At 37.1% G+C, this 26,759-nt stretch overlaps 2 protein-coding genes across 11 annotated transcripts in view; both read right to left on the bottom strand.

Annotated features, from left to right (window-relative positions):
• Nucleotides 1-229: 229 nt before the first annotated feature.
• Nucleotides 230-15,620, bottom strand: pknox1.2 (pbx/knotted 1 homeobox 1.2). Of its 2 annotated transcripts, XM_026931749.3 has the most exons (11): nt 15,504-15,620; nt 14,060-14,165; nt 9,414-9,556; nt 9,145-9,316; nt 7,796-7,969; nt 7,336-7,450; nt 7,065-7,162; nt 5,736-5,864; nt 4,442-4,518; nt 3,358-3,521; nt 230-2,861 (listed from the first exon to the last, which is right to left on the bottom strand). In XM_026931749.3, the coding sequence occupies exons 2-11, from the start codon at nt 14,111-14,113 to the stop codon at nt 2,659-2,661; spliced, it is 1,329 nt and encodes a 442-aa protein (XP_026787550.1). In that variant the 5' UTR covers nt 14,114-14,165; nt 15,504-15,620; the 3' UTR covers nt 230-2,658. The 2 variants fall into 2 exon arrangements, with proteins under 2 accessions (XP_026787550.1, XP_053085901.1); XM_053229926.1 differs by lacking the exon at nt 15,504-15,620 and having other exon boundaries at nt 14,060-15,249.
• Nucleotides 15,621-22,095: 6,475 nt separating this feature from the next.
• The window catches only part of itsn1 (intersectin 1 (SH3 domain protein)), a 53,408-nt gene continuing 48,744 nt past the window's right edge, over nt 22,096-26,759 (bottom strand). For all 9 annotated transcript variants that reach the window (XM_026931744.3, XM_034300003.2, XM_053230183.1 and 6 more), the window contains 3 exons: nt 26,453-26,536; nt 26,093-26,266; nt 22,096-25,381 (listed from right to left, as the gene is read on the bottom strand). In XM_026931744.3, coding sequence (XP_026787545.1) covers nt 25,233-25,381; nt 26,093-26,266; nt 26,453-26,536 — 407 coding nt within the window. In that variant the 3' untranslated portion in view covers nt 22,096-25,232. The remainder of the gene's footprint in view (nt 25,382-26,092; nt 26,267-26,452; nt 26,537-26,759) is intronic.

The raw sequence follows: 26,759 nt of genomic DNA, 5'->3' as shown, positions 1-26,759 counted from the left end.
CAAAATGCAGTCAAAAATCAACAACTACAACAACAACAACAACAACAATAAAAAATATCGGCTACAGTTTTAATGAACGTGATATGGAGCATACCAGGAGTGAAGGACTTTAAGAAATTCAAAACTGGCCCACTGTACTTTTTTTTTTTTCTTAATAGGTTACATTGTGCAACTTCACACACTGTCTGTAGGCCTACATGTTTTCTTTTGGAAAGTATAACAATGCTCGGAAATAATAGTGTTTTTATTTCTTTACAGCAATAAAGTACAAACCCATGCAATAAATCTTTACATACTCAAAACACTAATTGTCTCAGCTCAGTTGTGATGGAAAAATGTTCACGGAGGCCAAAATGGCAGCTTGTACGTGTTCCATTGCAATAATGGTGATAAATATAGAAATGGTGATTGTGTTCTTAAACAAAAGCCTTGATTAGATCTAACTCTTATGGACCGTTTATGATATGCATCCTGAAAAATTTTACCAGCTTCCCTTTCTTAAATATTATTTGATAAAATATACTATGGGTTTTAAGTCTGTTTTTATCACACCTTTGTCAACTTTCCCTACATCCATCACATGAATGGCCTTTTGCAGTTTAGGGGCAAGAAGGCACAACCTGGAGCTGATGGGTGCTTCCTTTTCTTGCAGCACTTCCTGTACTGAAATGCAGGAAAAGGATTCGAGCAGAATCAAAGAGAGAGGAACTGACGCAAAACAAAATCTGCCAAATAAGACATACATTATTTTTAATTTAATTTTCATGGATTTTAGATTTGCTGTTATGATTATAAGATTCTAATTATAATTTTGTCGTCATTACCTTTTTTTTGGGGGGGGGGAATGGGGGTTGGGAAGAAGAAGAAGAAAAAAAAAAGAATCATGGAACAGAAAGAGAAAGCCTCCTCTTTTCTCTCTACTCAATTCCTCTGAACACATTTAAAGGAGCAGTTTGTAATTTTTAAAAGTATTGCTAGACATATAAAAATTGTACAATCTTAGTGATACCTCCTTGGAAATACTGTGATTAGAAATACTGTGATGCAAGGGATCTCAATATGTTCTTTGTTTAAGGTTTCTCTTTACATTTTTTTCTGGCCCACTGGAACAGAGCTGCTCAGCTCTTCTCCTTCATCCTTAAAAGGCAACTCACAAGAGTCACTGTTTTCATTACAATTGCAATTCACCTCATAGGCAACAGTGGGCTCTAAAATTTCAAACTGCTCCTTTAAATAAATAATTACTCCTTAAATGATGACAGAGAGAAGAGTTTTGAGTCACAGGCTAAAGGATATAGAATGGAGGAAATATCAGTCCGAATATTGGGTTGACTCTAAAATTTCATTCAAGTCCACTTGGCCAGAAGCACAATGTAGTTGAAGGTATTTTATTATTATTGATCTGCACACGTCATCTTCTTTAGACTATGTAGAGACCTACATCAACTTGCTATCAAGCTAGGATTAATTTGCTCATTTTAAATTAGAATTTTAAATTAGATAGGTAGCTGTCATGGAGTAGTGGACAAATCCCAACTGAATAGCAAATATGTAGTAGGTGACATTAACAAGTTTACTGCACGTTTACATTTATAAACCCCGTAAGCATGTGGTTTTGAAAGGAAAAATCGACACCGGTGTGTAAAACAGTATTGTAACTCAGAGTGGGAAGTCTTAGTAATTGATTAACTGTCACTTTCAATGCGTGTTGGTTTTCATGGAGACTAAAGCTGTAGCAGAAGTGCTGGTCAGTTTAATTAGACAAAAATGAGGCCAGTTTCAGTTTGTAAAATGAAACATCTAAGGCCTTGTGTTTTTTCCTACTTATCACTATAGCAAAAGCTCTTTCTTTGTATTTTCAGGTATTAAGCTTTATCAAAATTCCCCCAAAACTGGGCCATCATATCAAAAAAAGTGACTTTTATCATCGCCAACATAACTTGTCCTTTACCAAAAACACAGCAAAACTGAGCCAAAGCAAAGGGGCACCAATTCATCAGCAGTGTAAATATAAAAATAGTTTCTTCTTCTCTGGTGCCTGAAAACAACGCAAACACAGGCATGCAAGAGACACAATCTCATCCGAGGAGATGAGGACAAGGAAAGCCAAATCATCCAGCATTGACCTATGCATTCTCTTTTCTTTTCTTTTGGCTGTTTTCAACATGGCTGTTTACAGTAATATACTAAAAAGTGCATGAGGTTTCCTTTGTGCTGCTGAACAGACAAACAAATAAACAAACAAACAAATAAAAAAAATTTTTGAAATGAAACTGATGCATATCCTCACTGTGCAAGAAACCCCATACATGTTGTACGATTGTGCTTATCATTTGCGTGTCTGCGTGTATGTGTGTGTACATGAACTGCATTTTTTGGCGTGTATGGCTTTGAGCCTTCCAATCGATTAATCATCAGGATGTTTGACAACCTGATTGTCCATAATGTGACATACAGTACATGATCATGCACTTGACTGCACAGTGAGAAAATGTCTCTCCTTCTTTCATTCTTTTTCTTTTTTTGTCTTATTCCTTCGTTTTTTTCACTTTCTTAAACAATATCTCTTTAACAATATCCTTTAATGTGTCTCTCGACATCCCTGGCAGAGTGTGTGTGCGCGTGTGTGTGCGTGTGTGTAAATCTAATTTCTCATTCCTACAGTGAGTCGCTGGTTTCCAGACCTAGCCTGGTCATGTCGGCGTGGGATAGATTGTCCTCTTCCTCTTCTTCATCATCGTCTTCATCATCCTCACTGTGGCCTCCCATCATCACTTGCTGCATGGCCAGCGTTGCTCCATCGGACGACAGCGTCTGCAGCCCGTCCTCTCCTCCTACCATACTGACTGATACCATGGTACCTGAGCACATCAACAACAATAAAATGCTGTTCTAATCAACAATAATCCAAATTGTGTGAAAATCAATAGGGCAAATTAAAGGAGTGGTTTGTAATATTAGCTTCCTTTGCTACCTGTGGGTCAAACTGCAAATGCACTGGAACCACTAATAAGCCTTCCCCCTTTGCTCCAACTGACCCCCTCTTATTTTAAAACCCCCTCTTATTCCTTATTTCCTTCTAGGGAAAGCCAATTTCAGGGCCAGAAAAATCTAAACTGTAGCCTGAAATGAAGAAACTAGCCAGACCCATTGCATGGCACTATTGTGAATCCCAGCTTTTCTAAGATTTTCTAAGATTTAGAAACTTTAAAAATTCCAAACTGCACCTTTAAAAGATTTGTATTCCATTATTTTACAATTTAATTTAGCAATTCGCTTCTTCAAGACCTCAACAACTCATTGTTAACCACCAGCTGTAAATATCACAGTGTTTATTTACTATATGATTGGACATACCATCTTCCATGGTAACTTGTTGCTGGGAGACCGAGGATGCGAGGGAGTCTGGCCAGAAGCGCTGCAGTGGACGAGTCTGTGGTGTTTTCTTCTTGTTTTTGGGTGCCTCTGATGAGCTGGCGTCCAGCATCGGCTGCAGGATCCGCCTTCGCGCATTTATGAACCTGAGAAATTAGGGATGAAGGTTTAACCAATCAGAAATGATCAGTGAGGAAAAACAAGAATAATTACAATGTTGTTGTGATTATAAACTAATCTGAAATGTCATAATGACTTTAATATAAGGGTAGAAAATTTTAATCTAAAAATATGATATTGGAGTTGCTATGTGTAGGTTTGTTTTTACATTGTTACAGAAAAAATAATTCAGTCTGTTTTCATTTAGTAGTTAAATGAAATATTTGTACTGATGGTGGATGATGATAATAATAGTGTAGTTTTATAAAATCGTGTCTGTAATAATTGTGAGGACCTTTAAGCCTTATCCTGAAGTCAGAAAAATATCATTTCGGCCTTGTGTCTCTGCTGCAATTTTAGTTCAAAGTGGGTTTGGAGATCCACTGTGAAGGAATTATTAATTTTTTTTGTCTAGAAAATAGCACGGGTGAGAACAGGACAAGATTGTCTAACGCAAAGCTCAATTTGTAATACAACAATGTTATCACTGATGTGCTTGCACAATTGGCACAAACTCATACTCACTTCACAGTGCATCAACGAGATAATTCATTATTTAAATGCGCAATAATAAATGGGACAGCATGGTATGCGGATTACAGTTTAGCTATGAGGGCATGGCACTGAAAAATCAGCCACCACAGAAAGGAAGTCTCATCTGAGAGAGCATTAGCAGTCCAGTATCAAAGCCTCTATCTATGTGTACGATAGTAATGGTGAATTTTTAAAATATATTTAAGTTACATTTTTATTTTTATTTATTTTTTTACAGAAAAATCAAATCATTAGCAGTGAAAATCCAAAGAGACCTGGCTGCATGATTTGTGCTGATTTATTTATTCCATTTGCTCCAGTGCACTGCTACTAAAGAGCTGTTTTGTTCTTGTATTTGTTGACATTGACTCACCAGTTGTTGACTTGCAGCAGGGTGAGGTTAGTCTGCAGTGCAATCTGCTTCTTCTCTTCTTCTGTAGGATATGGATGCTGAGAGACCAACATTTGTACATTTAGAATAATGTAGTCGAGTCCGTATGTCCACCTCACTCAATTTGTGGTTATCTCTAGGTGATCCCATAGACTCACCATTTTCATCGAAAGACCTTTAGCCAGTTTTTACCAATGATTTTGTTTCTGTGCTTTCTTCTCTTAATCCATATCTTCCCTCATTATTTGATTTGCATCACTGACTGAGTCAGTACAAATTTTCAGAATTTACATGGAAAAAAAAAAATCACGAAGATGAAGTTATCTAAGTTATTGAATTAGTGAAGGAAATTCCACCAACTGAACTGACCATTGGAAATTTTGTGGTCTTATGAGTATTTCTAATCGGGTGCGTACCTGAAATGACTGCCTCATTAACTCTTTTGTGTTAAAAATCGGAGCGGTGTGTGTCAGCCACAGTCTCATTAGAACAATGTCTTACTGTGAGATGACACTCCATCGCATGCCTGATCTCCTCATCACTGATGACCTTTCATTAGCTCCTCCAACCGTCTAGTCAGATGAGGGAGCTGACGTGTGTGTGGTGTACGGCCATTTGTGAATGCCTGCTTCCAGCCATCATGTGTCTGTCATCCCCTTCTCAAACCTTTCTTAACTCTCTTTCTTTCTACGCGCAGTCATGACCTACTCTGATGAGCTTTTCTTTTGTCAGATGAGTCTGGATGTGACAAAAAATTTGATTTGTTACACTGTCATGTGCAAAAAACAAAAAAACAAAAAAAAAAACCTTTAGTGTAAGCTCTTACTGCTAGCAAAAATATATTGAATATCAGCACATCTAATATTTCTTATTATGAGATTATTGTATAATTAATATAAGATTATTAAACCTAATACATATTACTTTCAAGCTTAAATTGTTTTATTGTCTTATGTCCTATTAGCAAATAATTCTTCTTCTTTGAAGAAATAAACACTTTAAATAAGCGAAATTATCACTAACATCACGATTAAAATACTCCAATAAAATACTTTAAAAAATGTAGAAACCAGAATTTAAAGAAATCCTGAGTTAATGAGGCAATGGATGTAAGTTTATAGGTTAATGGTGTCTCACTAAATAGTTCATACAAGTTTCTAGTTTCTTGCGCAACCAGATTTTTGCACCTCCACCCTCCAACCTCCTTGACTTTTTTTTTTTTACTATTTGGCTAAATATCACATTCCCAAATGAATGAGTGAACGCCTTTCCTCACCCCAATGTGCTGGAAGAGCCAAGAACGCATGACGCTGGTGGCGTGCTTGGGCAGAATGCCCCGCTTGGTCTTAGACGAGTTTTCATCTTGACTCAGGAAGCTGAGATCCTGGTTCAGCTGTAACTGGAGCTGAGAAAACACACATATGGAAACACTCAGTGGTTTAGATAGTGTGTTTACATGTCTGTACAAGTGTGTATAAGTCAAAGTGAATGTGTATACATATTAAGAATGAGGGTCTCAGACAGTACGTGAGTGAAGTCACGTATAGTCCTGTGACAGTGCTGGGACCTAATCTGGTACCATTTCAAACAAGTCGGTTCTCAATCAGCAAAAAAGGTTCAGTTCTTGCACCAAAACACTGCAGATCTGGAACTTATGCTGCATTCGACTAACACTCATAACCTCTGACTAGGAAAAAAACAAAGAAAGCGCCCCCTCAACTCAGAAAGTTTGGAAGATCTCCTCAAACCCAAACCCAAAAGTTCAGCATATGACATCATGTCAACATGGCCGCTCACACTGTCAACAGTAAATCAAATATCACTTCACTACTAGAGTTTATAGTAGTATTTACTTTAGAACAATCCATGCTTTAATGGAGATGTCCATATTTTTTCCCCACTTTTGTAGCTTGAATGCTCCAAGCTCAAAAATGACATAATTCTAAGATAAGACTTCCCACTTCTGCGTTTAGACAAACACAGAAAAAAAAAACGGTTGATGTCAGGAACTTGGGAGTGGTGTCATTTCCTTGCTGTAACAACATGACCAGCTGCAAATATATTTATGATTTCAATTAAAATGACTTGAAAAGTCCAGGAGGTTTTGTAATCTTGAGTGAAATTCAATCAGGCCATGGAGAAAACAACCATTTTACTGATCATTACACTAAACTAAAGAGATATGGCATATAATGATAATGCTATTAAAACTTTCTTATAGCAGCTCTACACTCTTATTAACTAGCTAAAAGCATAAAAACGTCTCTCGACTTGTGCATAGTCATCGTCTATGATGGTATATTTATGGTGCGTAAAAAAAATGAAGGAAAAAATGGTAAAATGTGTTCTCTGTGCAAAAAGCACAACTTGGTTGTTGTAAACTCGGTTATTATTATTTTATGCTGTGCATTATTTGATTACATAATGATTCAGGTCTTAAGCGAGTGGTTCTTCAAATAGTTTGCGGTTCCCTGATCAAGCACCTGCACTTGGACTGTGATAGTGGAAAGTTAGGTCAAATGACATTCTAACAAATTGTGCATTTCATAGTGCTTAGTCTTTTTAGTTTATAGTGAGTGTGTGTGTGTGTGTGTGTGTGTGTCACCTGTGAATTCTGGATGCGTATTGTGCCAGGTGAGAGGGCCTGGGTTACCACCTGGCCTTGTGGAGTCACAACAGTTACGGGCTGATAGACTGTGCCACCTGAGTATACACACACACACACACACACACACACACACAGAAAAATGTATCACACATCATAAAATGTCAAATGTCATAAAAATTCAGTACATGTTATGGCAGATAGTGTAACATAGTGGTGGATGAAGGACAGAATGTTGTTAAAGTAGCAGTGTGTCTGCTCAGAAGCATACCTGACACCACCTGTGTGGGGTTTACTGCCGTTACAGTAAGGCTGCCCTGTTGTAAGGCGGATGTTGGTACTACGATCCCCTGTGGACTCATAGTCCCTGGGAAAGAGCTAGGAGTCTAAGAGAACACACACAAAGAAAACCTTTTAAACACCTCAATGAATAATTATATGCTTAAACATTAAAGGGGATCTATATAATATCTATTGAATATCAGTACTGCAAATCACATTTTTTCTATTATATCTCTGAAATTACAAAACTCTGCACCTTTAAAATTAAGCACCATCTTATCTATATAGTCCTGTTTGCTGTTTAGTTTTCACACCAAAATATATTTATAACTAATAAAAATATGGTATATGCATATATGTAACATATGTTGACAGTACTGTATGTTTAAGTTCTGTCCCAATGGACTGTGTGTGTATGTGAGACTGTGCATGAGTGTGAGTGTGTGTACCTGAGCCTGCGTAGGTGAGTATGGACTGGCCGGATCAGTGCTGCTCAGTAGAGTCTCGCTGTTCATCTTAGTCTTCAGGCAGGCGATATAGCGACTGCAGAAGTCTTTACACAGGTCGCTCACTTTCTCCAGCTCTAGCAGGTGGATACGCAACACCTGAATCGCCTTCACCATCTGTTTCAAATCATTGTAAAGCACAGAGGCTCCATTAGTATAAACAGTGTAGCAGCCCACAGTGTGAGTTCATATTTCAGCCTTTGGCAGCTGTTTCAGTGATAATGTATTCTCCTACAACCTCTGAGAAAGGCCTGTAATTCCTAATTTTCTGCCCCTACACTCTGACTGCTTTCTGTCTTGTATGAGAAAAGATATTAGGATATACAATGAGAAAAATTTCTATATCGCAATACAACAGCAAATAATGACTGGGCAGTTTTATCTAATGCACAGAAATAGCCATACCCTTTCCTATTGACTAGGCACAGCAAAAGTAAATTCAGTATAATTGAAAGAAAAAAAAAAATACAGCAATAATTGTACAAATTACAATTTAGATGTATGTGCATTTAATTAATTTATTTCTAAAATAAAATGCCACAAAAACCCAAAGAAACAAATAACCACAAAATGCAGAAAAAAACTGCACATCTGTTTTCACCATGATTTTAAAATTGTCACATTGCTGTTGCACATTATACAACTTTACACATTATGTTTTAATATTCATCTGTGGGCCAATATTTGACTAAAGCCTTTGCTATCTGATGAGGCCTATTTTATATACTGATTATGTAGCAATTTTTTGTCCCTTCATCCATTTCACTCAGTCAAAATGTCACTCTTTGAATGAATGGTATAACTGTCAGGTATAGGTTATATCATTTAAATTTCAGTGTATTTGCCTGGTACTGCCCAGTTTAATTCAAAGGCACTTCCAGGCTCTGAGATAATAAATAACCCCACTGCAGAACAAGGGTGGATATTAGACACCTGACTGCGTCCTGAACACTGAAATGCACTTCCACAAGCGCTGTAAGCTAACAGGCCCTTAACATCCCATCAGAGACCCTGTATAATTAATTTATGCAGGAGAAATGATGTCCAGCTGATAGTGACGTGGCATAACTAGACATGGCTTTTCTTATTTTTACTTTAGAAGTTCTCATTAGTGCTGCATGATATGGACAAAAAATAGCATGATTACAAGATTGAACTGTATTATTTCAACCACAATTCATCACAACCACAAGTCCAATATTGCAGGATTAATAAATGATACATTGTGTAGCTTTTAGTTCTCAATAAAGAGAAACTAGTGGGACAGATGGAGGGTAATGAAGACTCCTCACCAGGCTGTCGAGCTCAGGGTCCTCGCTGAAGAAGGACTTGCTCTCCTTATCCTGACTCCGCACAAAGTTCTGGATGTCCATGTCGAAGCTGGCCGACGTCACACACTCGGAGCGCTGCGTGGACTGCTCACACTTCTCAAACAAAAGTGCCAGCAAGGGGAACAGGGGGTGCCTGTCTCACACATACACACACACACGTGTGTCTAAAAGTAAACTGAAAATGATTACATAGAGTGAGAGAAAGAGAAAGTGAGACAAGAGGGCTTTACCTGTAGATGGCGGCTTTTTGGGCCTCCATGGGTGTCTGGGGGTCGGCTGGCACCGGGCCGCTCTCCTCCTCCTCCTCCTCTCTTTCCTCTTCCTCCTCCAATCTTTCATCTGTCTCTCCCACTGAGTGCTCCTCCTCCTGCATCTAGACAGACAGACAGAGAGACAGAGAGAGAGAGCGAGAGAGAGAGAGAGAGAAAGTGAGAAAGTGAGAGAAAGGAGATGTGGGACAAATTCAGCTGTAGTACTGTGTTGGATGACGTGTGATGATGCTAGCAGTTCATCCAGTTGCTAGTTCTTGTAAAAGAAAACACAGCACATCTTTCATCCGCAAAACTGGAAGGAGAAAAAGGCAGAACAAAAGGGGGTGCTTATGTTCAAGGATAAGAGCCTAAGGGGGGACATGAGGTTTACACACACACACACACCAATTTTTTACTAGCCATTTATATTTAATCATTTGACAGATGCTTTTTTCTGAAGTGATTTAATCCATTTATCCAAATATATAGTTGAGTAGTTAAGGGTTATGGGTCTTGATTTTAAGGGATTTGAAGGATCCAACTATTCAGTTTGTGAATTTAAACCCACAACCTTGTGGTCACTTACATAGAACATTGAGTCTTGTGTGTTCATGGGCCTAATTCCTGGCAAATTTCTAATTGTCTGATACTTTTTTGTTATAATCCTAATTGTGCTTAATGGTATTTTAACTGCTTTTGTATTGTTAAACAACCGTCTGTCTCATTTGTGTTGAAACCATGTTAATGGTTTACAAAGGAATTTTACATGTGTGTAACCTCATATTTATACCCCAGGGAATTGAACATGTTTAAAGACAACAAGTTCTTCCAAACTGAGAGTAAATGAACTTTTTTTTTATGACAAATGACAATTTGCATTTTATTTAAAATGTGCCTTAATCATTTTGAGAAAATATTATTTATTTTAAAAAATTGCTGAAGGGAAATCTTTAATTATTGTATGTAAAGTTTATTTTATACAATTTATGCTCATTTTTAAGAAGGGTGCCAATAATTGTGGAGCGCACAATAGCTCTGAGGACCTCTTTGGATAAGGACACTCATATGATGCTTGCAAGCAATGCACAAAAATCTGTATGGTTAAATCTGAACATAAATATATAACTGTAGATGCTTCACACTAAAACACAAACATCATAAATAAATATCATTAAAATAAATAAATAAATAAAATAAGTACATCCAATAAGGACCCAATAGAGGATCATGAATGAAAAGCTGCTTTGTTTTGTACAGTTACATGGGATGAGAGCAGAGAATGGCCCTTTTCAGAGCAAGCTTTTGTTTAAAGTCCTTGATTGTAATCTGGCAAATGTTAGTTAAGGATAGTTTACAGTGTGGTTCCACTTAATATCTGAAAACTGACATAAGCAGCTAAGCATTTCCTTAGGATACTGATTTATTAGTTTTAATATTCTGTCTTGACTGTATGATTATCTAACCTAAATACTGTGCAATGTCAAATTGCTGAGACTTAACTGTACACTACAATCAAAACAAATCCTGTTAGTAATTCAGTAATTCAAGGCACAATGTGTTATACACAGTATATATTATGTGCCGTGATGTCAAAATTAACTTGTCTGTAATCATACAAGTGAAATCTGTAATGTTGTTTTTAATATTATTTATAAGGCAGAAAAAAAATCCACATCTGAATGATTTAGGAGTGTTTTATTTTCAGTCGCCTACATGCGTATGTCTATTGAAAGAGGGATTTAAGTTAACGTATGAGAATTACAGCATACTGTATTCTGAAATGCTCAAATTATGTATAGTTTTTTGTTAAATATTAAAAAAAAAATAAAAGTGATTTTAGGTATAAACTGTAAATTTGAATCTGAATCACTGATGAGTAATAGTACACTGCAATACAAAGTTCTACAATGCCATTATATTACATATTATATATTATACACCTGTACACCCGCTCATTCATGCAATTATCCAATTAGCCAATCATGTGGCAGCAGCACAATGCATACAATCAGATACAGGTTTGAAAAAATGTCGCTTGGTCTTTTTCCAGTCTTCAACTGTCCAGTTTTAGTGAGTCTGTGTCCACTGTAGCCTCAGATTCCTGTTCTTGGCTGACAGGAGTGGAACACCTTAAGGGTTGACATGTTGTGTGTTCTGAGATGCTTTTCTGCTCACCATGGTTGTAAAGAGTGGTTATTTGAGTTACTGTAGACTTCCTGTCAGCTCGAGTCTGGCCATTCTCCTCTGACCTCTCTCATCAACAAGGCGTTTCCGCACACAGAACTACCACTCACTAGATGTTTTTGGTTTTTGCACCATTCTGTGTAAACTCTAGAGACTATTTTGCATAAAAATCCCAGGAGATCGGCAGTTTCTGAAATACTCAACCATGCCACAGTTAAAGTCACTAAGATCACAATTATTCCCCATTCTGATATTTGATGTGAACATTAACTGAAGCTCTTGACCTGTACCTGTAGGATTGTATGCATTGCCACATGATTGGCTGATTGGATAAATGTGCAGGAGTACACGTGTTCCTAATAAAAAAGTGAACTGCGAGTGTATACACTGTATACCCACATATACCATTAACACATTACACAAGTAACAAATACCTATGTATATATCATATGTAAAATCAATATGTGATACAGGCACATAATCTAGCTCTACTTCTAATGTTAGCTCTGTCAGCATAAAATAATAGGCTCCTTTATAATTGCATGGGTTACAGTACTCAGTGGTATCTGAGTAATTAAATATTAATTTTAAATTAAATATTAATTTTGACACTCAAAGTGAGGATTTGATTCTGTAGGTGTTCCATTTTTATAAGTGCCTGTGAAGTTCTTTCCGGATTTTCTTCCCCCCGTCAAATCACAAGTGCACACAACGAATTAGATTCAGCTAACCTGAACAGCCCAAAAAGAATATATTCCTAAAATGTGCTCACTCGAGCATCATTGTTCATGTTATTGAACAGCATGACATGATCGCCCGATCAAAACCTTCAGTAAAACATGGTGAAATCATGCACTCTCTGTGTCTGTCTCCGTCTCTCATATAAACTCAGGCCCATGTGATTGAAGGCATGTGACAGGGAGTAACAATGGCTTTGATTGAAAGAAGAGTTATAAATACTGTTTTGTGAGTTGTGAAAAATCTCGAGTTAGCCTTGCATGTCCTTATTTTTTTCATCGCTGACCACAGTGGTTGGAATTCCCTAATTATTCCCATAATTCTCATAATTAATGCCCTAAAAGTATTTCCAAGGATCTCTAAATATCTCTAAATATGAGAAAAATGTCAGGGTGAATTATTTCAAGTGAACAAGGAATCCTAAAGCAATTTTTGTACTCCATAAAAAGTAAACTACATATACTGTATCTCATACTATGTAAATAAAGTAAATAAAACCAAAATTTTTTAGTTGATATGTGTTGTCATTTATTATTTCTCCTCACATGCAGACCTCCTGCTAAGCCTCAGCATTTCTACTGGAACATGACTATTGTAAAATACCAAAAAATACAGAACAATCCTGTTGTATTGTCATGTTGCCATACGTTAGCCTGTGTTGGAATATTCCCCGGGCCAGATGATTATTTTAATAGCTACACACTAGCACTGAATTCATCTCAGTTGCTCTTGATAAAAGTCTGATTCAAAAATGCAAGGGAAGAGTGAGCCTTGATTCTCACTCTTTAAAAAAGCTTCAGCTAATTCTGGCTGGTGGACTAGCTATGCTAAATTGCCTCTAGGTGTGAATGAGTGTGTGAATGTGTGTGTGTGTGTGTGTGTGTGTGTGTGTGTGATGCCCTGTGATGGACTGGCATCTCATTCAGGGTGTACTCCAGATCCACCACAATGCTGATCAGGATAAAGAAGTTACTTTGTTTTGGTTTTACTTTATTTATTTGTTGTTTTTTTATGATTGCCATTGTTCTTATTGTTGCTCAGGACTATAAACATGTAAGTCCTGAGCAACAATAACATGATGTTAAATCATGTAAGTTTACATTTACACGATCAAGAATATTACTGTGCAACAGAGCTTTTGTTTTTGTGGTATTTACTGTACAGTTATTGTACAGTTTATTGTCTGTATTGAATGCATTTGTTGACATTTGCACTGTCTGTCACTGTGTTAATCTTGTCTCACATTGTTTCGGGTTAACTGTAGCACCGTGTCTGAGGGGAATATATTCTGTTCCTAACATTTCATCTGTCTGTGATGAGGGGAATGAAAACAAAGCCTACCTGACTTGTATTGTTTTATTCTTTGCTCATTTGGTATCTTTTATCTTTTTTGAGATTTTGGACTTAAAATGAAAACTGTTTGTTATTATTATTATTATTATTATTAGCAGCCGTGGTGATGGATGTAAAGCATTTTGAGATTTTGGACTTAATGAAAACTGTTTATTATTATTATTATTATTATTATTAGCAGCAGCAGCAGCAGCAGTGGTGATGGAGGTAAAGCATTTTGAGATTTTGGACTTGAAATGAAAACTGTTTATTATTATTATTATTACTATTATTATTATGAGTATTATTATGATTATTATTATCAGCAGCAGCAGCAGCAGTGGTGATGATGGAGGTATGCTGCTCCTCACCTGTTGATTCTCCTGAAACTCCTCCATGGACACCGACGATGGCGACGTCATCATAGTTACTGTTGCTGCTGGCAACGCTGGAGCATTCTAGCGCCAGACTTCACAACTGCACACACACAGGCGTTTTCCATTATCCACATCAACCACGCTTTATTTTTAGTGGTTTCACCCACTCATTTCAGGCAATAAATGACCAAAGTCATGAGAAAAGGTTACATTTCAGCACAGTTAGCTTCATAAGCCTGTGACTCGAGCTTCTAAATGCATTTCTAAATGTAGCACACGGCGTGTTAGTGAAACATAAGATGGGGGCTTGAAGGGTCACTGAACTCACAGGAACCAAGGGGAGAAGACAGAAGGGCTGGTTTTATTTTTGTAAAGCAGTTTTGGTGTAATTATTCCACAGACGAATATATATATTTTTAAATAATCATAATAATAAACACTGGCTACATTAGGAAACTGCTTTAGTGTGTCTTCACTGCAGTAGCGCAGTTAGCAAGGCTGCTCTAAAGCCGAGTATCAACCGAAACTACTTTATTTTCTACCATTTTACAAACTAAATTCTTCAAACTGATATTAGAGTAAGCAAAATATCAATTTAGCAGCATTTTAGATCGTAAACAACTCAACAACGTGCTACATATCCGTTAGGTATTTCCCTTTCTTCTGTAACACCAGAGCCGCCATGTTTCTCCTGAACATGTTTATGGCCAGTGCGTACTACTCTACTACACAGTATGCCACAACACACCGCACTCCCTCAGGAGCCTACTATTCTAACGTACTGTTTAGTAGGGTAGTATGCGGGTTTGGACGTAGCGTTAAAACAACAAAAAAAAAAGAAAAAAAAAGAGGTTATCCAACAGTTTATTTTTATTTTTTTAAAAATGGAAACCTGTTCTATAGGCTAATGGTTCGTATCGGATTGTTATAGTTACTTAAATATTTTGGACTGATAAAATATATATTTTAAAATAAAAACCGTTAAAAAAATAAAAGTCATCCGTTCCGCATGAGAAAACATTCTCGACTAGTTGTAAACAAAATATCGGCTGTTTCGCTCTGCTCCTTTAACTGGAATAAAAGCCTGCCCATTGCCTATCAATCAAACGCAGGGACTGCGGAGTATCCCTCCCTACAGGCTAGCGCCATTCGCACTTCCACTGAGAAGCATTTAAAAAAAAAAAAAAAAAAAAAAAAAAAAAAAAAAAAAGCTGGGCCTTGCTCGCTATGCTCTCGTCCTTCGTCAGCGCAGAAAATCGCTGCCGAAACAGCGCCATGGTATTTTCCGCTCTAACACCGGAGTAAAAGCGAACCCTCGGCACCCGTCTCCCCTCGGCTAGCCGCCTTACTATGCACGCGCCTGGAGCATTTACAGCGCGAAGCCCAGATTGCCTGATTGATAGGGAGTAAAAAAAGAAGATTTTGAGTGACAGCTTACCTTAGTGCCAATCTTCGTCACAATGACAAGCGGCTGCAGCAATCGGGACCCGCAGTTGTTGCATTGCGTCACCACGCAAGGCACGCAGGCCACTCAGCTCATGAATATTCATGATGTGGGAGGAGACACTGCGCCTCGCGGAAAAAAAGGTTCTCGCCCCCAGAGAGCGCGCACTATTCTGCAGGGAGTGTGGATACTGGAGTGTTCACAGAGATCAAAAGTTTGTACACCCTTTGAGAATTCCAAATAAATTGCATTGAGATTTTTTTTAACCAGCAAGTGTGGTTGGTGGATTGGTTTAGGTTTCAGACAGTTTTTTTTTTTTTTTTAATTTATGTAACAAGACAGTCATGAAAGGGGAAAAAAGGTATTAATAATGAAAAAAATAAAAATGTTAGCAGGTTCTGGAGTTTCTTCTTTGCCTTTGACATCTTTCAAATCCTCTAAAAAAGTACTGAGAAAGTTTCAGTTCTAATATTCATTTAAGATTCCTTCTTCATAAGATTCAGAAACAGACACAGCAGGTATAACTACCTACCAAACAGCCTTCTCCAGATCAAGCCTGGAGTCATGACACAACTTTCACTGCTTCCTTATGATCCTTTTAAAACTGATTTTTTTTTTTAACAGATTAACCCAGAAACATGGAGGATGTAAACTTTTTATTTAACTCTGTGTAGCCCAAAACAAACCTGGCAATCCATATAAGGACAGAAGAAAAACAAAATAATTCAACAAATGTATCCATTTTAATTTTTTTCTATTTTTCCCACACTATTTTTTCTGGTTGTATAGTTGGCCAGAGAGTCACAGTCACAGAGAAATCACAAAATAGTAATACAAAATGTTCAAGTATTTGTTTGTATAATAAAAATAATAATTCTTTGGAGATGAGATGCTGAAGCAGTTGACGTTTATTTGGAGTTAATTTCATCCAACACAGGCTCTGAGAAGAAAGATTTTTAAAATGTTCTACAAGTAAACACCAGCATCCACAAAATATCACAGGATTATATTATTTTAGTGACACAAAAAAATCATTCCCAACCACCTGAGAGCTTAAATCCTGGGAATGATGAGAGATCTCCATTACCATAAAGTCTTTGAAGCTTAGCTAAGTCTTCCAAAATGCTTCCTTATATTCTGGACCAACATCAAGTAGCACATCATAGGCCCTGAGGCACATGGCAAAGGAATTGGCTGTTAAGAAAACTATTAAAAAAAGAATAGATGTGCTGAATCAACAACATTCAATAAGGATGTTTTAGCATATGGTTAAAATGAATGAGACAGAAAAGGGCAGGTGTGTTTTTCCAGTTCATGCAAATATAGCTGTGTATACATGCTCTTGGCAGAGAATTCACGGATCTTAACTAAGAACAGTTTCTGTATTGGGTTCAGTTGTGCTAGAGGTACGAATGAAAATAAAATGCACTGGGTTATAAAATAGTGCCATAAGACACAAAAACCTAAAGGTTTGTAATTGTATATAACACCTCAGATACTTGAATGTGGTTAAACAAATATCAAGGCATAATGCTCAAGCACTTGAAAATGACAAAAATAGAAAACTTGAGAACTTACATGAAAATTTCCAAATACTAGACCCATTAGATCACCCAAACAGTTCATTCTTAAATTTGTGATACATATACAGTCAACATGCAGAGAATGGACATAGTGGAGACACGCTATTTCCTGTGACACATACAGAAAGAACCAAATATACACTACGTAACAAAGACATATCAGGAAAAGGTTAGTTAAAATATGGAGAAAAAGTAGGCATAAGTTACAGTGCAGATCTAAAGCAGTGCAACAACCACTACAAATATCAATAAGTGAAACCACAATGTGCAAATTAACTTGCTGTAGTTGCTGAGAATTTTGAAAACTTTATGATTTTCAGACTTAACATCATACAGCATATAATTAAAACATAAGTATTTGCGGTTTTGCCAGTTTTATCAGCCTGCCTGCAGTTTCCTGTAACAGAATGCAGCAAATGCAGCACCATTATTGTTGCGATTTGTTGTTCATCTTCTTACACAATATGTTTCTATTAATTATAAACATACTGAAAAAATTGCTACATCTTCATCTGATGGCAGATTTGGTTCATTGTGTTGCCGAATTGCTCACACATAATGATCAATTGTGACAGCTACCTTGCTACTGTTGTTGATAAAAAATAAATAAGTAGGTTTATCTAGTTTATTTGATTATTAGTTTTTCAGTGGTAAGTTGGTTTGTATAAAAAGTGAGTCATGATGTAGCAGGTCTGTTTGGTACACTTGATCATCATTAACATGTACTATGGTGTAAACATACTGGACCACAGAGAACTTGGCAAGTACCGTCTGAAACTTCCTGGACGCTGCGCTCTCCTTCTGGCTTTAGTTCACCTTCTGCTAATTCAGCGTAGGATGGATTGGATCTCATTGACCTTTTGTTAGTCCAGATGATGATACTTTGAAAAACATTCTCTGGTGTAACATCTGGACCCTTTTCTGTCGAGGCCTCCATTATTTTTGGCTGACTTGTGAATAACCGCAACTTCCTCAGGAGCAACTTCCTGAATTGCAGAATCTTTATTTGGAAACCACTGGTGATATGTTAGGTTCTGTAAAGGAAAGCCTGTATGCTGCTTCTGCAGAAGCAATTTCTACTTCTGGAGTAAGTTTATGACCGACAGTCTCTTCTTTATAAGGGATCTGTGAGGAACATGTGGTGAAGAAGTCTGTAGAAGTCTGTAGAAGTCTCTGTAGTCACTGGTGATTGTAGGATGCCACAATCTTGAACAGCGGAACTAGTTACTTTTTATTATCTCCCCAGTTGCTGAAAGTTCTGGTGCAAGACCCTGGGTTTTGGAATTTTTTACTTCTGAGGTGGTCAATGGGGCATGTATTCTGTGTGTACGTGTATTTGGGCCATCCGAATTTTCTACCAAAGCACCTTCTTGCATAGGCATTATATTATTTACCTCAGAAACGGAGACTGCTGTGGTGGATGTTGCATCCTTTGGAGCATAGATGATTTCTTTATCTCCAGAAGCAGGCTTCTGTAGAACCATTTATAGCAGGGGACAGATTGAGACACAGGTCAGGGACTTTGGCTGTAGTAGGAATCACAGTGCCAGCAGTTTGAAGGATGCCAAAGTAAGTCTCAGGGGCAAGAGCAGGGCCAGTTTCAGGTACTGCATGATCAGTACTTGTTATTTCATCAATGGCATTGCTGGAGAGATGTATAGTTTCTCTAATTTCTTCTAGAGAAACACTGAATGATGTAGAGACAAATGGAGACAATTCTGATGAAGTAGATTCTCTGGTGACTGAAGGTTCAGGGACTGTCTCTTCACCTTTTTTCACGTGTGATTGTTTCAAATAAATTGTCAACACATTTATTCATTGTTGCAGTGAAAGTGAGGGTGGATATGAGTGAAAGTTCAGGTGCTACTTTTATCACAGGTTTCTTGGCTGCTACAGTCTTGGAGTTTGTAGGAATAAGAGCAGTGGTGGCCGTGGAATTTGATGCAGTCTGTGTGGCAGCTTTCAAAGCAACTTCTTCAATTACCAACTGCTGACTCTCTTTAGCCTTACAGGCCCTTTGCAGTAACAGATTGCCAATATCAATTAATGGGCTTTGCCTTCTCTAGAGTGAATCCTGATGCCCTACTTCTAGCTGTAGATCACTCATCACTTGGAAATCACATGGAGAGCCTAAAGATACACGAGACTACTGTGGATGGTACTTGAAAACCATGAAGATGGCACGGACTGCAATTGATACAAAAGTTTTGCTACGATGGCTTAGGACTACAATTACTATGACAGCCTGAGGACTGCAATCGCCATAAACGGTTTTGCACTCCATCAGTGAACAGTTGATATTCAACAAAGTAGATTTCATGTGAAAACTCTAATGAATTCCTGGTTACACAAATGCACTTTTTGACCATGTAGTACACAGTCATAGAAGGGAATTATTTATAATCGCACTATCTGGTGTCACCCAGATGAGGATGGGTTCCCTTTTGAGTCTGGTTCCTCTCGAGGTTTCTTCCTCATATCGTCTCAGGGAGATTTTCTTTGCAACCATCGCCTCTGTCCTGCTCATTAGGGATCAATTTCTAAATTTAAAATGTATATCCTGAATTCATATATTTCTGTAAAGCTGCTTTGTGACATTGGCCATTGTTAAAAGCGCTATACAATAGTATAGTATAAATTAAACTATAAGACACTATCTTTAAGATGTTTAGATGATGAACTCTGTGGTAGAGGACCGCTAGAGACGTGTGAACTGGAGAAACAGGACCACTCCTCAATGGTTCCGCTTTCCCCCAAAACGTATTAATATCAGGAGAAGAGAATAAGCTCCTGCCATGTGTACTAAAGTGCCAGAACTTTTAAAGCATGAAAGAGAAGATACATTAGCTGCAAATGAAGGATATAAAATGGCAGCATTGTGAATGAAGCATAAAGCACAAGACTTGTAACCAGAGGCAGTCAGCTGAGGTAAGTAACTACTACACGTGTACCTCTTTTCTCTGCACTTGCTTCATTTAACTTCTTGCCTATTTAACTAAAACTAAACGTGTTCCTGTCAGTCCCCTTTCTGATTTAATTACACGCTGTAATCTTTCAAAGATTTTACACAAAACATTAGGTGTTGTAGTACGGTTTTCGTGACACACCCCCAAAACCTTTCTATAGAACTGAGGCACAGGCTGAATCCTAAATGCAGAGATGGTGCACTATAGAGGTGGTAGAAGGCATTATTTTATCATAACATGTAGTGCACATGGATAGGGAATAGAGCGAAATTTGGGATTCAACCACAACAGCGCAAAAATGTTATGTGCCAGTTTACAATAATCTTCTCAGTTTATTTATTCTTTCTTATTAAACTACTCACTTAGCAAGGCACCTTGGAACAACGTTTAATGACGGAATAAAATACGACGGGGCACGCTGTCATAGGAAAATGATTAACGACAGGGTGGTGTGATGTGGCCTGAAGCACTACCACCCCGAAGTTCATTATTTTCCCATAACAGCACTTCCAGAAGCGTTTTATTCCTCTTATACCACAGAGATTTGTCAAATATTACCATTTTTTTAATTTATTGAATAATTTCATAATAATTTTAACCATTTATTGTTGCATATACTCTAACATTATTGTAGAAGGTGAATTAAGTTCCTGTAATCACTTTTGTTATACCGGCTTGAAACTGGTGTTCCCTCATCGGCCTCTCTTCTTCCTCTCTCTCTTGAGGTTAATAAGACAACAACAACAACAAAAAATAGCAACAACAAAAATGCTTGTCATTTATTGAGAAACCACAAAGTGTAAACTGCTGTCCCGAAGACGGTCCCATGGTGGAACACTTACTGACTGTTACAAAGCCCTGACACTGGAGACTCCTTCCATAAATGTTGAATAAATGTCTCTTATAAATGAAAGCTTCACCACATCAATGATTATACTGATTATACAAAGATTGTATGTATTTTGTAAATCTCAGGATGTGTTAAAAATCAATTTATTATTATGTTCAATTTATGTGGAGTGTCTGCTATACAAGTCGCTCTGAATGAACCATTACTACAGAGCACATAAAAATAAAGCTGTGATTTGCCTTGTAGACGGCACTGCTGTCACAGCTGCTGACAGTTATACAGTAATCAGATACGACAGGTCAACAGCACTGTGGTATAATTCCAAAATAATCAAAATAAAACCATTCAATATCAAAACAGTACTTGTTTTCTACTAGCAACAATATTGTGAGAGCACAGCGACATCACCGTTTTACATTTTTGACATGGTTAATCTTGGCATAAAGCTCTTTACTGTATGACATGGATTGTGCTATACAGAAACAGGAATAAGTATGTGCACATATACAGAAAAAAATACTTTATAGTATAGTAAAGAGCTACTTTATTTGGCCTTTATTCTTCTCTTGCTGTATAAAACACTTTGTGTTCTTGACAATCTTCAGCTGTTACATGCAGGGACATCTGATCATCATCCACTCTTCATCTGACATATTTATTGGCATGGCTGTATAACATAAACTCGACATGCCAGAGTTGTATTATTGTGCAATTTGCACTGAAGCAAATGGAGAAACTAGCAAATTACTTCTTTAAGAAAACAAAAAAACTTCTATTTTTTTCCCCACTGTTTCCAGAAACATGTTTCTTGCCTTTGGCCATGTATGAGGTTAGATGTGAAATGCTTGATATCCACCACCATGGGGAAAATCAAATGTTCCTGAATTATCCCAAGTAAGAATAATTACGTATATTAGCGCATTAATAGTAGGAAAAAAAACCAAACTGATTGTAAAAGTTTGTTTCCCTTTCCAGATGCAATATACAATCTTGCACATCATTCGTATATTTTCTCGTAATAACTTGTAAAGCAGCCTTTATAACTGCGTCCAATCTTTTTCGCAACCTCAAACCAGCTTTTGGATTCTGTCAGTCATTATATTCCATGTGCTCATGTGAACATTACGACATCACACAAACAAGAGGACACAGATGATAAATGTTTTAGACAAAACACCATGCATTCATTATTTCTTGGTCCAACTGAGCTTTAATTGCAACGTTTAAGACAATACACTGCTTCTACATTGATAACAATATGCTGTCATCAACATAATTATTCAAGTCATAATATATTATACTCCTTTCAAAGATTTAAACACAAACACATACGGTACCGTCGACTCATTGGGACTTGGTAAAAAATACAGGGGAAGAGCCTACAGGTTCATAATGTACAGAGAGAGAGAGACAGAGAGACAGAGAGAGAGAGACAGAGAGAGAGAGACAGAGAGAGACAGAGAGAGAGAGAGGGAGAGAGAGAGAGAGAGGGTTATGAGGGACAGAGAGATGCAAGGACAGGGAGAGAAAAAGGTAAAGGTAACCCTTCAATGTCCTCTAAACAAAATATTTATCACATGCACACGTCCACACACACACACACATCCACACACACACACACACACACACACACACTTGACTTTAATCTTCTCAGTTTAGTAATGCTACCATTCTCACCCATCCATCCAAACTATTCACTTTCAAATCCCAGAATGAAAATAATAATAATAACAATAATGAAATGTAGAAATATATTCTGAAGAACCAGTGCCATATTTTTGTTTTCACGAAACACAATGTGGGAGAAAATCATCTGTCCTGATCTCTGATCTCTTGAAAATACACCATTTATGCACATCACTTCTATGTAATACAACTTCCTGTATTCTCCTGCCCTGTACCACTATATTCCATTTACAGCTCAAAGAAAAGAAACACATGCACTATGAAACACACCCTGATATTTCTCATCTTTACAAATATAATCCAATTACAGTGTTAACCTCTACTGTCTAACTGCTACGCTCTAAGCAGGTCTCATCGTTTAAAGGAAGGACTGGACAGTAAAAATAATATCTGAAAAAAAAAAGGAAACACATTAGTAATACAAAATTGATAATAAATATTACTCAGTGTTAAATAGCTTACTTTGTGTAGCAAAATGAAACCCATGAAAAGGGACAATAAGACAGAAAACAATTCTGTACTCATCATTGGCTCTGCATTTACAGCATTTCAGAAGTATTTGACACTAATAGTGGAGGAACATGATGGTAAATAATGCTGGATTAGCAATAAAAGTAGCTCTAAGGATTAAAATCCAGTGGTATTTCTACAATACGTTAAAAAAAATGCTTATACATGGTTAGGAATTAACTTCAGTAATCAGTCTTGGTCACTTTGTTAATCAAATGTTCACCGCCCTTCTCGCACATTTCACCTTCAGCTCTGAAGGTCTAGGTCATTAACCACCAGGAGAACCCTTGAGGAACCTTTTTTTCTAAAGAGAACAGAGGAATAAAAAATACAGCTAGAGCTGAATATTGATGGTTAAACATCACATCATGATTGCAATCTTAATAACATTTTCCCAAAACCAGCCTGCTGATTATGTGACACCTTTTAGAATACAGATCGAAGGATAAATAAAACAGCACAACATATGGTGGCAAAATAAGACTGGAGCGTTCACGCTTTTTCTGCTGACAAACAGCCCAATACAGCAGATCTCTGGAGTCAAATATTTTGTAGTTGCATTAAAAAAAAAAAAAAAAAAATTATTATACACCATATCTATATGTGCCTTTTACGAATTGGCACAATGCTTCAGTCTTTGACTATCTCAGTGATTTGAAATTCATTCTAGAACATACCTCTCTATCATTCTAGAACTCAAATCATTTTTAAACCTACCTCTGAATTCATTTTTAGAACATGCCTCTGCATTCTAGAGCTTAATTCATTCTAGAATATGTCTCTAAGTTCTACAACTGAACTGGCAATGCCAACTACAGAGTAAAACACTCTACTGGGATATTTGCTCAAGAACAAATTGCAAAACAAATAATGTACAATATAATCCACATTTTTAAGCTCATACAGTTGAGAGAATTTGTTTGCTGTGAGCAAAATCAGCCCCTGTCATAAACCCAAGCTAGTTTTGGCCAGCATACCATTCATGTAGACAAATTCATTACGACTATGTCAATGCTCGGGCTACCATGACTGTTAAAGGAGTAATCCAGCATTTTACAACATAATATCTATCCACCAAATCTGTAGGCTGTGTAGGATTACCACAGATCAGAATTATGACACATTTCACTGTAGTGAGAAAAGGACAAAAATTAAACAAATCTCTCTTATAACGGAAGTTTAAGGGCAGCTGTTAGGTCAATAAAAGTTTATGTGAAAGACATATTTTAGGAAATCTTCACTCAAAGGTATTTGTAAATAATGCTCTACATGTATGTGTCTACATTATGTGTAAATAAGACACTAGGGGTGTAACACAATGACACTATCTGTATCTTTTTAGTTCTCCAAGTCTTTATTCCAGGGGGTCTTTTTTTTTTTTTTTTTTAAACTATGAACCTTACTACTAAGACCTCTTCAACCTCAGCTACATCCCTCCAGTTCATAACTGGCCTCCACTAGAGAGATGAGAGAGGGCTGTTTTTTTTTTTTTTTTAATGGTGTTGTTATTTATTGTGTTTGTACCTGCTCAACATACACTATTGCAAACTACAAAACAATGCAAACAACTTTTGTGAGAATTTTCTCTCAAGTCTGTTTTGTTATAAACCTTTAGTGTTAGACTCCAACAGCTGTAGTTTCGAATGTGTCATATAGTCACACATTTTACACCTAGTGCCCTTACACTTCCATTATAAGTGAGTTTTGAGTAAACAGTGTTTCTTTCTTTCTCACTACAGAGAAATGCACCAAAACGTTTGTCTGTGGAAGTCTCACACACACTACACACGCTGTGGATAGACATTACGCTGAGGAACACCGGAGTATCCCTTTAATACACATCTGTAAACCACAATATTTGTTCAAGTGAAATAAAAAAAAAAAAAAAAAAAAAAGAAACTGAAAGATTGCTTAAGACTGTTACAGCTTACTCAGAGACTAACATCCATCCCCTCGTACTTCCTCTCTCTCTAACACATTCAGACACACTCACACATATTCACACACACACACACACACACACAAGGGGGCGTGGTGTAGAGTGCTGTGGGATTGTCACATTAGGCTGGTAACACAGTACAGGAGGAAGTATGGAATCTAGGGTGGAGGAGGTCAAAGTTCACGAGGGTCAGGGTTCGTCGAATAGCTGCAGGTCGAGTCTGACCACTATCTCTCCTGTGGGGACCTCGTGTAAGAGAAGCCTCTTAGTGATCGGACCTTTCGAACCCTGATCCTTTTTAATGTCCGCCAGCCGAATCTCTGTCCTGCCCAGGAAATCTGTACACACAGAGAAAGGAAAAAAGAATTAAAGTCAAGCCTATATTAATAATGCTCATTTAAAAAAAAAAATAAAAATTCATTAGACATGGAACCAATCTGACACTCAGTATCAGTATCAGACCAACAGCAGCAAAAAAATGGTGGATCAGATATCAGATGTTGTAACACATGCAAAGATTGGGACTGGATTTGGAAATGAAATTTACTTTTGGAATTGGAAATATTTACATATTAAGAGACTTGACTGTTTTTTCTTTTGTTAGGATTGATTTTATTATATTTATACTTGTGTATTTACAATGTAAGTGATTTTTGCGTGAAAGAGTTTAACTCTGAAGTGCTTCAGTTAAAAGAAATATTTTAAAGCTTAGTAGATTTTTAAAAACACAATATTGGATGGGTATCGGTATCGGAAAAGTGATATTGTGTCCTCTCTAATAAAAATGTTTATTAATTATAATGTAACAACACTATATTCAAATGTTTACAATTCCATGCTTTAATATTACTTATCTAATGTGATTCATTCCTTGGTGCATGAAAAGTTCTCTAAATTCTAGTAAAAGAAAACAACAACTTATATATATAGTAAAGAGGAAGCTTTTTTGTTATTCCGCCTCAATGTTGGATGATGTTTAAATGAACAAATTATTCCTATTTGAAGAGGAGTTAAAGCTGGATCATGTTAGGTATATTTGTGTGGCTCACCATCAGGTGAGAATTGGTCCCTCTCGAACACGGTTACACACAGCACATCCTGTTCCAGGTCTTTGATGAAAAACTGGCAGTTCGAGTTCCACTTGGGGTTCAGTGTGTCCTGCATTGTCTTAGTGATGTGACACTGTGAGCCCATTGTCACCTCACAGTATGGATTACTCTTACCTACACACACACACACACACACACACACATTACACAAACAGCACCAAAGCATTTAAAAAAAATAAAAAATAAATAAAATAAAATAAAATAAAAAAATAAAATTCCAGAGCAAAAGCATTTTATGTATGTATATATGTATGTATGTATGTATGTATGTGAGAGAGAGAGAAGGAGAGAGATTCCTACCATGAGAGCGGCAGGGTTTCAACTCAATGCCTTCTACAATGTTGACCATCAGCCTACCAATGCCTGTAGCTCTCTGAGACCGCACTACACACACACACACACACACACACACACACACACACACATACACACACATACACACACATACACACACACACACACACACACACACAAAAGCAGATAAAATACAAGTAGACAGATGAAGTCTGATCTTCAATGTCAGTGTCTGATGCAATAAAAGTCTTTCGGTGAGTAGCTGGCTCAAATCTGCCTCAGTTCACCTGTATCAAAGACTTCACAATGTGGT

Source organism: Pangasianodon hypophthalmus, chromosome 26, assembly GCF_027358585.1.
Source record: "Pangasianodon hypophthalmus isolate fPanHyp1 chromosome 26, fPanHyp1.pri, whole genome shotgun sequence".
Lineage (NCBI taxonomy): Eukaryota > Metazoa > Chordata > Actinopteri > Siluriformes > Pangasiidae > Pangasianodon > Pangasianodon hypophthalmus.
This window is presented reverse-complemented; position numbering and strand designations above follow the sequence as displayed.

Coding starts and splice junctions, on each gene's coding strand:
- pknox1.2 (XM_026931749.3), bottom strand. CDS start 14,113: ATGATGACGTCGCCATCGTCGGTGTCCATGGAGGAGTTTCAGGAGAAT. Junction 7,451..7,795: donor ACTCACCTACGCAGGCTCAG/GTACACACACTC, acceptor GTGTTCTCTTAG/ACTCCTAGCTCTTTCCCAGG. Junction 2,862..3,357: donor ACAAGTTACCATGGAAGATG/GTATGTCCAATC, acceptor TGATGTGCTCAG/GTACCATGGTATCAGTCAGT.